Source organism: Pollicipes pollicipes, unplaced genomic scaffold, assembly GCF_011947565.3.
Source record: "Pollicipes pollicipes isolate AB1234 unplaced genomic scaffold, Ppol_2.1 Scaffold_5724;HRSCAF=6776_pilon_pilon_pilon, whole genome shotgun sequence".
Taxonomy (NCBI): domain Eukaryota; kingdom Metazoa; phylum Arthropoda; class Thecostraca; order Pollicipedomorpha; family Pollicipedidae; genus Pollicipes; species Pollicipes pollicipes.
Window position 1 is genome coordinate 1,571,719 of NW_023596746.1, and position 12,278 is coordinate 1,583,996.

General features: G+C 64.5%; 1 protein-coding gene across 1 annotated transcript; it reads right to left on the bottom strand.

Moving 5' to 3' along the window:
• Positions 1–229: 229 nt before the first annotated feature.
• On the bottom strand, positions 230–9,373 carry LOC119103743 (transmembrane and coiled-coil domains protein 2-like). The gene is given in 12 exon segments (XM_037227377.1): positions 230–569; positions 990–1,066; positions 1,068–1,172; positions 1,524–1,631; positions 1,920–2,236; positions 2,507–2,605; positions 2,998–3,080; positions 4,288–4,332; positions 4,956–5,000; positions 6,140–6,365; positions 8,535–8,688; positions 9,278–9,373. Coding segments are annotated over 11 exon segments (1,332 nt in total). The 5' UTR covers positions 8,617–8,688; positions 9,278–9,373; the 3' UTR covers positions 230–424.
• Positions 9,374–12,278: the final 2,905 nt, after the last annotated feature.

The window sequence follows — 12,278 nt, forward strand, 5'->3', positions numbered from 1 at the left end:
CCAACCGCAATATGCACACATCAAACAGCATCTTGTTTTCCGGGCCCTACCATGCTTTAGCCGTACGAAAGTAATCACATTCCGTTCGGTGGACGTTCCATTTTAGTAACAAGCTATCACACATAATTTTTGTAAACGCCCAAAATAGCGTAATATCGCGGCATGACCAAGGCCCGTGACACATGTCCCAAGTCGAAGTTTACTACGCATAAGAGATGTAAACGCGTGCTAAAACATCTTGTGCTGTATTTCCTCACATCACATCTTCAACGAAGACAATAATAGTCACAGTAGGCTAACATAAGGACACTGAATCAACGCGATACGGCTGACGCAATTTGAGAATAAAATCTGCGCACGTGGCTAAAATGAAGGCTTTGGTTTGTGGCGAGCTGGGTGCGCGCGCGCGCGCGTGGCGGCGTCTCTACGGCTCGGGCGGTGGCCGAGTGCCAGCACTGGCCGCCCTCACGTAGTTCACGTAATGATGGAAGAGATCGCTGAAGTCGGCCCACTGGCGAACGACGAAGACAATTACCACAATGAGAAGCAACGTCGACAGCGTTCTCACCCTGAAACGAGAACGGCCGCGCGGTCAGACGCGATCGTCGCAGACCACACCCGACGAGAACTCGGCGAGCGGCTTACTCAGCCTCGAGCGTGGACAGCGATAGCGGCCGCTCAGAGCAGGAGAGGCGAGCCACCGGCCGAGGCGTCCCCACGCCAGCCGGGAGACAAGCGAGCTCGCGCTGCCGAGGCAACCCGCGGAAGGCCAGGCCGGGGATGGGCAGTGCGGACGGCGGAAGCCGACCACATGCCACTCAGCGGTGTGCCGCTGGTTTCTCCGGAATCTTGATACACATGGCGGTGCCGCTGCACTGGCGCGACAGCAGGCAACAACGGTACCCGGCACTCGCCAGTCCAGAACACTACAACAGCCGACCATCCAGTCCTCGGCGCGCGCGTCTGACCGGCGGCCCACCACCGCTCACCTGGTGCGAAGGAACGGCATGGTGATGTTGGCCAGCGTGGCCACGATCAGCAGCACCACCTGTAGCACGGTCAGCACGAATGTTGACCAGCTTGACGACCAAAGCACGCGCCTGCGAGTTGCCGATCACCTCCAAGTTGACCAGCTGCTGGTGCTCCACCTGCTGGTGCTCCATCCGCGATATCTGCGCAGTGGAGGAGCGTATCAGAGTTTGACGGCGTGCGGCACTGACAAGCGCGGCTGAGACGGCCGGCAGCTGTCCAGGGCAGAGGCTGCCCGGCGGTGTGACGGTGCCGCCCTGACCAGCCGCGGTCCAGCCACGGCACCGGCTGACAGATCCGCCGCTGGTCCCAGGCAGCTCCGAGGCAGAGGCTGCCCGGCGGTGTGCCAGGGCCCCCATGACCAGCCGTGGTCCAGCCACGGCACCGGCTGACAGATCCACCGCTGGTCCCACGACCGTGGCCTGACGGGCGGTGACGGACCGCGACGGACTCTCATGAGGCCCTGCGCTATGAGCCGGGACGCGACCACTCACCCGAGTATTACACTTGTCCATCATCTCGTGAATGTCTCTGACGCGCTCCTCGCTCTGGTACTGGACCTTCTCTTCCATGTCATGCATGTGCTGGCGCAGATTCTCCACCTGGGCGCACGGACGGTGCGGTACGGTTAGTTACACATCCCAGCTACACAGGGATCCCCAGCGCCAACAGATATCCCACCGACAGCAATGTACTTAACCGACGTAGTGCAACTACGCCACATGCATCTCAACAGACCCAAGCGATCATCCACAGAGCACACCATGGTGATCACTGACTGGATCTCGATCGTCGAAAGCGCTCTACTAGCTCCTCCCACGCTTCGCACAGCACGACTTCCCATCGCGCCGTTGACGGGCGCTCCCGATCGCATCGGACGGCCGCGTCACCTCGTTCTGGTGCAGCTCGATGAAGTCGTTCATCTGCTGCTCGAGCCGGTCGTAGCGGAAGCGCTCCTCCTGAAGCGCCTGCGAGAGCAGCGTGATCTCCTGCTGCAGCGTCGCCTTGATCGTGTCCACGTCGTCGCGCAGCCGGTCGCACTCCTCCTTGCGCTCGAGCAGCTCAGAGAGGAGGAGCGCGCCGTCGGTGGTGGCGGCAGCGCCGGCCGACGACACGCTGGCCTGGTGCCGCGGAGAGGTGGTGGCCAGGGCACCGGGCTCGCTCGCCGCGCTGCTCAGGTCGCTCCCCTCGTCAGAGCGCAGCTGACCTGCCGGTGGGGCGGGGGCTCAGTGGCGCCACCCGGGAGGGGGGACAATCCCGACCTGAAGGTCTCACAAACGAGACCGCGCGATGGAGACGGGACACCGAGGACGACCCAGCAGGCATCGGGTTGTCATTCACAGAGCAGGCCTGACCGGTCCGGATGACGTGACCGCGAGAGAAAACCTGACTACGCCGTCGGTGGGAGACAAGACCGGCCGCCGGTCTTCACTGAGAAGCGACGCCGACGGCCGGTGCAGCGACGCCGGCGACTCACCGACGCTGGTGTTGCCGCTGACGGCTGACGAGGGGATGCCCGGCGGCAGGGTGGAGCTGCCGTGGTGGCTGCGCGTGGGTGTGCCCTCCGACGAGTCGTCTGTGGAGGGTGGCGACCCCGCGTCAGCGGCCGCTGCAACGCCAGGCAGGCTAGCGCCGCACACTGTCGCACATCACTGACAGTGGGCTGACAATGAGCGGCGATAGGACAGTCAACTTCATCCAAAACACCGCCCGTCGCTTATGATTACCAGCAAACGTTGGAGAAGGCCTGCTTGGTCGATTAGTATTCCAACGGAACACGTTCAAGTGCGGAAAATACTGAATTATATTATTTTTATATACTTACACACCCCCACACCTGAGTATTATTAGATACTTCACACCCTGCAAAAAATCATGGTCAAAGGAAGGATGTCTCATGTTGCCATGGCTAGCGGCTGCACCGAGTTGTCACTAGTGATTCCCGTTGAACCCGCTGCGTTCACTCACTAGTGAGGGCCGTGATGTTGTCGGCACTGCCGAACCTGTTCTTCAGCAGGTGAGCAATTTCGCGAGGCTTGGACATCACCGTCCTGAGGGGCGCAGATGGGGCCAGCAGGTCAGACGACACCAAGTCCAGGTCATCGAAGCACACCACCGCACGGCGTCACTGACGCGAAATGTACACCGCCGTAGGCGGTGACCGCACCAACCAACGCTCCGCGCGCAGAGACAACACGCGAAATCCAGCGCCGACAGTGTGCAAACAGCAGCGAGTAAACTACCGCTTCTCTAGCTGAGGTTTACATAAGTGCACTGACAATACACAGAGCGCCGGGCGGCCGCGTCGCTTCTCACACACCCCGGCGGGCACGGCACAGCACACACAAACACCGCCGCGCTCCTCTGAGCCGCCTCCGCCGACCAGGTGTGCGGCACGACGGCCCACGCCCCGCCCCGTCCCTCGCGGCGGTGCCGGCACATGCGCGGCCGGGCGGCGCTCGGTGGCGGCGGCGGCGGCGACCGGCTGGGGGTGCGCCGGCGGACGTGCCGGCGCACAATAGCGCGCCGGCGTGTCGGGCGGACGCGCCGGCGACCGACACACACGTGCCCACAGGCCGACAGGGGTACCGACCCAGGGGTGACGCCGAGGTAATCGACTCTCGCACGTGCAGTCGTGGCGGCACGGCGCCCAGATGGGGATATTTCACATCGGAGCACGTGCCACATGTGTAACGCAACAGCGCAGCGTGGTAACCACAGACGGGACGCTTCAACTGATTCGTGGCGTATCCGACACAAATATCATAGATTCAGACTTTCAGACGAGTATGCTCCTGGCACACTCGAAAGTCACGCACGAGAGCCTTGACAGAATTTTGAAGTGTTTCTAGATGGAAACGCCACGTGAGACAATGGCAAGCGTTTGTTTGTTGTCAACCATCCCAACAACGGCACGGGATGGCGGTGCACGAGGCGCTTGCTGGGCACTCGCCGGCACCACATATGTGCAGCTGATCAACACAGGTGAACACCAGCTGACCCTGACTGGGACCCGGACTGGGACTGGGACCGGGACTGGGACCGGGACGGGGACTGGAACTGGGACTGGGACTGGGACTGGGACTGGGACTGGGACTGGGACTGGGATCGGGTCTGGGACTGTGACTGTGACTGTGACTGTGACTGTGACTGTGACTGTGACTGTGACTGTGGCTGGGGCTGGGGCTGAGGCTGGGACTCGGACGTCACCGTTATCACCGTCACCACCCGGACACACCAGCTGGCATCGGCACTTACTCCGCCGCTCCCTGGATACCGCCCTTCATGTTGCCCACCACGGCCCTGCAGGACCAGACAGGACGCTTAGAACACAGGTGACCACCGCCCGGGCGCGGTCAGCGCGGTGATGTACGGTCCCGCGCGGTGCGCGTCCGCCTGCACCCCGGTGCCTCCGGCGCCACTGGTGCCAGCGCTGGCATACGGCTAGCGAACTGAACGTGAAAGCTGAATGGATGCTAAGCACTGGCACATGGCTTGTCTATCTTCCACACACGCGCAGAGCGTAGCTAGCAACGGCTTCAGCGTCACCACATCAGCGCGAGAACAGACATCTAAATACATCGCAACAACTCGACAACAGAGCAGCGCGGACTGTGCGAGCCAGTGTCACCGCTTCCTGTCGGGCAGAATATGTGGCCCATTGCTCCATTGGACCGCCAACATGAAGAGGCACTCCCGGCCACGCACGCAAGAGAAAATTACATGAAATCTAAATGAGAGCCGTCAGGGGGGGCGGGAGCGAGAGCCTACAAAGGGAGCGGAAGCAAGAGCCAATAAAGCGAGCGGGAGCGAGGGCCACAGAGGGAGCGAGCTAAATACGAGCGTTAAAGCTACAAAAGTCAACTGGTTGTCGCCAGGGGTGTCCGCCGGCCCACGGGAAGGACGAACGACAGCCGCATACGTACCCGGAAAGGCCGGTGATGCCGTGCCGAATGTTTCCGCCCACGTTCCTGGAACAGAGCGCCACTCTCAGCACCGGCGGCCAGACAAGCAACCGCACGTCTGCCGGCGCCCACCGCGCCAGCCGCTCCACACCCACGGAGCACGGCCGACGGTCGCTCACAGCGCCGCGCGGTCCTCTCGCGCGTCACGCAGCGGCGTTCCACACCCCACACCGCAGCCGGCGGCGATCTCGGCGGAGCGCCGGCCGCGGCCCGACTACCGGCTATGCCCTGCAGCCGGAACCGGTGCCGGACGCCGGCCGCGCCATGCGCCGACGTCATCCGGTCAACACGGTCCGGCCGGACGGAGACGAACCCCGCCCCCTCCCGCCGCCGGCCCGTCACGATCCGCCCGTCAGAGGAGTGGCGGCGGCCAGGGCACGACCGCGGAGGGCAGGGCACGCTCCACCGTCAGGGGGGGGGGGGGGAGAGGGGGTGGCGGCGGCCAGGGCACGGCCGCGGCGGGCAGGGCACGCTCCGCCCGTCAGAGGGGTGGCGGTGGGCAGGGCCGACCGCGGCGGGCAGGGCACGCTGCGCCCCTTACAGGGGCGACGGCGGTCATGGCCCATCATGGCGGGCAGGGCACGCTCCGCCCGTCAGAAGGGCGACGACGGGCAGGGCACAACCGTCAACGGCCAACGGAAGGCGGGAGTGGTCAGTAGCGCAGACGCGAGGACGGCCACACGACTGACCAGGAGAGACGACGCCGAGTATTTTCAATGGAAGCCTGAGAGGCTGCGACGCTACCAGGCTGACCAATCGCAAACTACCGAATCGACATTGGCTCGGTCGCATTTCGGTTGCATTGTTGAAGCGAACACCATCATCTGGCGCATGAAACGAACTTGTGCTGGCTGTGGAGCGGTCGCATCAGAGTCGGGCGTTTAAGAGCTCCACTACTGAGCCATTTACCCCGCCGTCCCAAGCAACGCGGGTTGACCTGGGCACAGCGGGCAATCTCTCCAACCTCAGCACCACGTTCACAACAACACTCGCTCTCCTCCCGACAGACCGAGCCCGCCAAAGTCTACAACTTCAGCTCCCACCTGTCCCCGACCTGACCGTCCCTCCCACGCGCGACCTGTCAGTCTGCTGTGCTGGCGGGCCGGTCTGCAGCGACCCTCCTCCAGCCCGGCGACAGGACTGACCTGAGTCCGTAACCCACGTCCTTGAGCACTTCCTTGGGCTGACGGTGCGAGAGGCCGCACGTCTCCAGCTCCTTGGCGCGTCGCGTGTACACTTCCAGCTTGCGCTGCTGGTGCGCCATCTGCTGCGCCGCCTTCTGGTTCTTCTTCTCGAAAAGGGCCTTCAGCTTCTGCTGCTGCTGCTTGTCCTGCACGGCTGCCGTCTGGATCAGGTACTCGTTCACGTTGTCTGCGGGTGAGGCACAGCGACAGACAATTAGCGGTGCTCGCGCCCGAGATCGACGATCGAAATCAACGGCGAACGGAGCGGCTCGACAGCGTCTTCGCGAGTGCAGCCGACGAACGCCCGTCGGTCAGTTCATTGAGTTGCGCTCGTCGTTGCAGTTTCCGCTCAACTCTGAGCAATGCGATCGATGCAGTTAACGGAAACACGGCTGAACCATGCCGTGGCGTGGGGTCACGACGAGCGCCGGGCCTCAGGCAGATTGCGAGTCTACGAAACCCGAGCCACCAGACCACAGGGGTCATATCTGGGCGGGTACATCGCCGTTATCGCAGTCATCTCGTAAGAAGATTTGCCAGATACATTAAACGGCAACAAGTTGCAGTTCAGTTTGCAATCTTTGAGACATTGCAACACTGCTTTTCGTTCCGCAGGGTGAAATGCAAGACGACTGCGCCAACCCAAGATGAAAGCCAGTCACGCCCCTTGGCACTAGCTCAACGCTACTCACAACACTGCCATACAATATCTGTATTACTCTAGGCATTGTGTTCCAGGCAAGTGTACCCCATGCGCGGTCAAGACAACACACAGAGCACTGGCTCAGCGCGGCTGGCTGCCGCCGGGGTCTGCCTACCGTCCCTGACAACACACAGAACACTGCGTCAACGCGGCTGGCTGCCGCCGGGGTCTGCCTACCGTCCCTGACAACACACAGAGTACTCCAACGACGCGGCTGGCTGCCGCCGGGGTCTGCCTACCGTCCCCGACAACACACAGAACACTGCGTCAACGCGGCTGGCTGCCGCCGGGGTCTGCCTACCGTCCCTGACAACACACAGAGTACTGCAACAACGCGGCTGGCTGCCGCCGGGGTCTGCCTACCGTCCCTGACAACACATAGAGCACTGCATCAACGCGGCTGGCTGCCGCCGGGGTCTGCCTACCGTCCCTGACAACACACAGAGTACTGCAACAACGCGGGGCTGCCGCCGGGGTCTGCCTACCGTCCCTGACAACACATAGAGTACTGCAACAACGCGGCTGGCTGCCGCCGGGGTCTGCCTACCGTCCCTGACAACACACAGAGTACTGCAACAACGCGGCTGGCTGCCGCCGGGGTCTGCCTACCGTCCCTGACAACACATAGAGTACTGCAACAACGCGGCTGGCTGCCGCCGGGGTCTGCCTACCGTCCCTGACAACACATAGAGTACTGCAACACGCGGCTGGCTGCCGCGGGGTCTGCCTACCGTCCCTGACAACACACAGAGTACTGCAACAACGCGGCTGGCTGCCGCGGGGTCTGCCTACCGTCCCCGACAACACACAGAACACTGCGTCAACGCGGCTGGCTGCCGCCGGGTTCTGCCTACCGTCCCTGACAACACACAGAGTACGCAACAACGCGGCTGGCTGCCGCCGGGGTCTGCCTACCGTCCCTGACAACACATAGAGTACTGCAACAACGCGGCTGGCGCCGCCGGGGTCTGCCTACCGTCCCTGACAACACACAGAGTACTGCAACAACGCGGCTGGCTGCGCCGGGGTCTGCCTACCGTCCCTGACAACACACAGAGTACTGCAACAACGCGGCTGGCTGCCGCCGGGGTCTGCCTACCGTCCCTGACAACACATAGAGCACTGCATCAGCGCGGCTGGCTGCCGCCGGGGTCTGCCTACCGTCCCGACAACACAAAGAACACTGCGTCAACGCGGCTGGCTGCCGCCGGGTTCTGCCTACCGTCCCTGACAACACACAGAGTACTGCAACAACGCGGCTGGCTGCCGCCGGGGTCTGCCTACCGTCCCTGACAACACATAGAGTACTGCAACAACGCGGCTGGCTGCCGCCGGGGTCTGCCTACCGTCCCTGACAACACAGAGTACTGCAACAACGCGGCTGGCTGCCGCCGGGTCTGCCTACCGTCCCTGACAACACATAGAGTACTGCAACAACGCGGCTGGCTGCCGCCAGGGTCTGCCTACCGTCCCTGACAACACACAGAACACTGCGTCAACGCGGCTGGCTGCCGCCAGGGTCTGCCTACCGTCCCTGACAACACACAGAGTACTGCAACAACGCGGCTGGCTGCCGCCGGGGTCTGCCTACCGTCCCTGACAACACATAGAGCACTGCATCAGCGCGGCTGGCTGCCGCCGGGGTCTGCCTACCGTCCCTGACTCGCTGCTGCTGCTTGATGGCCTCCTTGCAGCGGGCTATCTTGGACTGCACCGTCTCCGTGGCCTCCCGCATGCGCGCCTCGTCCGGCCGCTCGTGGTGGTCCGGCTCGTCCGCGTCGGCGGCCGCTCCCACCAGTGGCGTAGTCTGCAGCGCAGTCAGGTCAGGTCAGGTCAGGTCAGGTCAGGTCACGATGGCCGTCCGGTTTGGTCATGTCGGTCTTGGTCAGTAGGTAGGGTTTACCCACCGCTCCGACATATTTGGCCCAGCTCGGCCGACCTGTTTTGCAGGGAGGCGGGGGTACACAAGTAGCACCAGGCCACGGACATAGGTCTCGGAGAACACGGCGCCCAGTAACCCACCAGGTCGGTGAGTTCATAGCGAGTCAATGGATCGCATGATACGGCCACCGAGGCACGGAGATAGCTGTCGCGCCGGGCTGACTTCCGGCCAGTCAGCTTCGCTATCAGTCAGCCTCGGGGTCCGGCCGCCTTGGCGCTGAGCCGACCGCGGCGCGGCCGTGCGGCGCGGCACCCGGCCGGATCGGCGCGCGGCACCCGGCCGGATCGGCGCGACACCCGGCCGGATCGGAGCGGCACACCCGGCCGGATCGGCGGCGGCACCCGGCCGGATCGGCGCGGCACCCGGCCGGATCGGCGCGGCACCCGGCCGGTCGGAGCGGCACCCGGCCGGTCGGAGCGCGGCCGGAGCTGTCCGCCGCGGCGCCGCCACTCACCGACTCGTCGTCATCGGTGCCGCCGTACGGTTCGTCGCCAGAGTCGCCGCGCTGTCGGGCGGGCGTGACGTCCGACTCGGCGCGGCCGCGCCACCCGGCCGGGCCGGCGGCGGCGCCGCGCGGCGAGCGGCGCCGCCGCGGCCGCGCCGGCGTGCTCGCCGAAGCCCCGGACGCCGCCGACTCGGAGCCCCATTTGCTGTCGGCGGGGCGAGCCAGCGGTGAGCGGGGCAGCGCTGGGGGGTCGCCGACAGAGGGGGGGGGGGGGGGGCTGGGGAGCAGTGTTTCGCTCAAGTAGATACTCATGAGGCAGGTGGGTCATACAGAGAGCTTTAAGGTGCAATTCACATTCAGTTCGCTACGTCCACCAATTTAGCAGCCCGCATCGTGTCCCCCTTCAGCACGCATTTAAAGGGTAATACACGTAAAATAACCAGCAGAGAATCAAAGTGAGTAAAACAGGTGAACTACGGCATCTGCGACAAAAAGCAGGAAGAGAAATGGCTAGAGCGATCTACGAGACATATAGATACTATTGGCGGTTGTTAATTATCTAAAAGCGCATCCAGTGGCTGAATTAACGCCATGATCCAATGGGCTGGCGATACAGCTGGCAACAAAACTAACAAACGAGTGGTGAAATCCAGAAAACCAGCCATTGCCCGTCCACCAAACGGCTCAGAGTCGGCTTCTAAGAAGGCTGCGCCGCCTCCGTCGGCAGACCGCCGCGCCGTTATCGGCACGCGCAGCGCGCTGCGTGCGCTCCGGGCTTCCGGAGCCGCCAGCGGCGCGTTATCTGGCTCACCGGGTGCGCCTCGGCGCGGCGACGCACCTGCGAGGGGGCAGCGGGGGGGGGAGGGAGGGGGGAGCTACGGCCGGGCGGTCCGGCGAGATCGGCGTCACGCCAGCCGAGCGGCGCTCACACACGCCAGGTGCCAGTGACTGTGAGAGGTGAGAGCGTGGGCGAGCACGGGCACGTGGTGCCTAAGGCAGGGTGCTGCGGTCCAACAGACGTGCTCACTCGGTGCCGGCGAGCGGCGGCGCAAACTCAGACCAGCGGGCTTTGTGACGCGGTGAGGGGCGAGGCTAGGCGGGGCGGGCGAGGCGAGGCGCGCCGCGCCGTGCCGTCGGCGGACGGCGCACCAAAAACGAGGTGAGCGTCGGCGGACGGGACGCGTGGCGGCGCCGGCCGGCCGGCCCGTGATCGATGCTGCGTGACGGGACGCCGGCGCCCGACAGGCGACCCACGGCGGCTCGGCGGCGATGCGGACGGCAGGCCGGGCGCGTGCAAAACCAAACAGAGGAGAGGCGGGGTGGCCGCCCAGCTGCCGGCGGCGGGCGGCTAACGACGCTAGGGCTACCGCTCACACACACACACAAGGCCAGGGCGTACCTTTTGAACAAGGGCAAACTACGCTGTCGGTTCATGTCTGACGGGAGACTAGCATAACTGGCAGCGTCCGAGCAGGACTGTAAGAGGGCGCACAGTTGTCACAGGCTGGGCGCCGCGCGCGGCGGCACTGCCGCACCGCCACCAGCGAGGGCCATACGATGCACCCGCCACCCCGTGCAGCGAGCGACACCGCGGCAGCACGCCCCTCACCGACACCAATGGCATCACCCAGGCCCCTTCTCCGCCCACTCCGTTTATGGCGAGCGTTTAATTATTTTGTGGTGCTGCACAAAAAGCGAGTTTTCGATGCAAAGCGTGGCGGCCAATCCGGCTAATCGCGTGATCCGCACGACAACCCTGGCACGGAGCCGTCAGTCATGATTTGTCCGCGTGTGCGATGAGAGCAGCCGCCCACGCTGCATTACACCGCAGAATTCACTCGCGCCTGACCACGCCAGGTATGAGCTTCCAAGAAATGGGATTAGTCATCGACGCCGCAAAGCCGGCGGTCGCACCTAGGCACCAAAAAGCCCGGAATGCCCTGCGCGCGGGACACCAGCTGATTCGGCACACATGGCAGGTCTGCCACCCCACCACAGGTGGCAGGCCCCGCTAGGTCGGCCGCGCACGGCGCACAGGTGTGGCCGTTCTCCCTGGGCGCGGCTGACGTCACCGCGCCAGACGTCAGCCGCGAGGACTGTGTCCGGCGCGGGGGATGCCGCCCCGCTCCAGCGCTCCCGTACGCCGGCCGGCGCGGGGGATGCCGCCCCGCTCCAGCGCTCCCGTGCGTCAGACGCTGTCCGTCCCGCGAAGGGTCCCCGCTGTCCGCAGCCGTGTCCAGTTATGATCCGACACCGAGCCTCCGCTCGCCGGCGTGTGTTCTGTCCAGTGCGGTGTCCGCTGGTACCAGCATAGGGTGCAAGGCACCCCGCGCTCTCGGCCTGGATCCATGACGGGGTGGCTTTGTCGTGTCTGGTGTCTGCGCTCTCTGCCCGTTGTCGGCACACCAATCTGCGTGTGGAGCCCGCCGGGACCCCAGCCGTGGTGGCGCGGTCCCCACTGGCGGCGGCCGCCCGGCCCGCTCGCCGCCGTCGGCTCCCCCAGCCGGCGCCACCTGCCCTCATCGTGCACGGACGCTCGCAGAACGTGCCTGGCCACCGTACAGGGTGGGGAGCGCAGCCCTCGACGCTCGACAACTGCACAGACACACGCACGAGTACAGGGAGGTCGACAACAACGGTCCGCTGTTCCAGGGCGGCCGGTCACGGAGGGGTCAACGTGGAGTGGGACGCTCACGCGACTGGGGCTTTTGGGGAATGCAGAGGGGGGCAGCCGGCCCGCTAACCCAGGGTGAGGGCCAGACGGTCTCTAATTGGAGGTTGGGACGGTCAACAACTGATGGGACGCCGGCCTGAATGAGGGTGGCCGGTCATTAACCCGGGGTGCGGGGGTGGGTTGGGCGGGGTCACTGAACTGGGGTGCGGGGATGGGGTGGGCGGTCACTGAACTGGGGTGCGGGAATGGGCTGGGCGTTCACTGAACTGGGGTGCGGGATGGCGTGGGAGGTCATTGAACTGGGGTGCGGGATGGGGGGGGCGTTCACTGAACTGG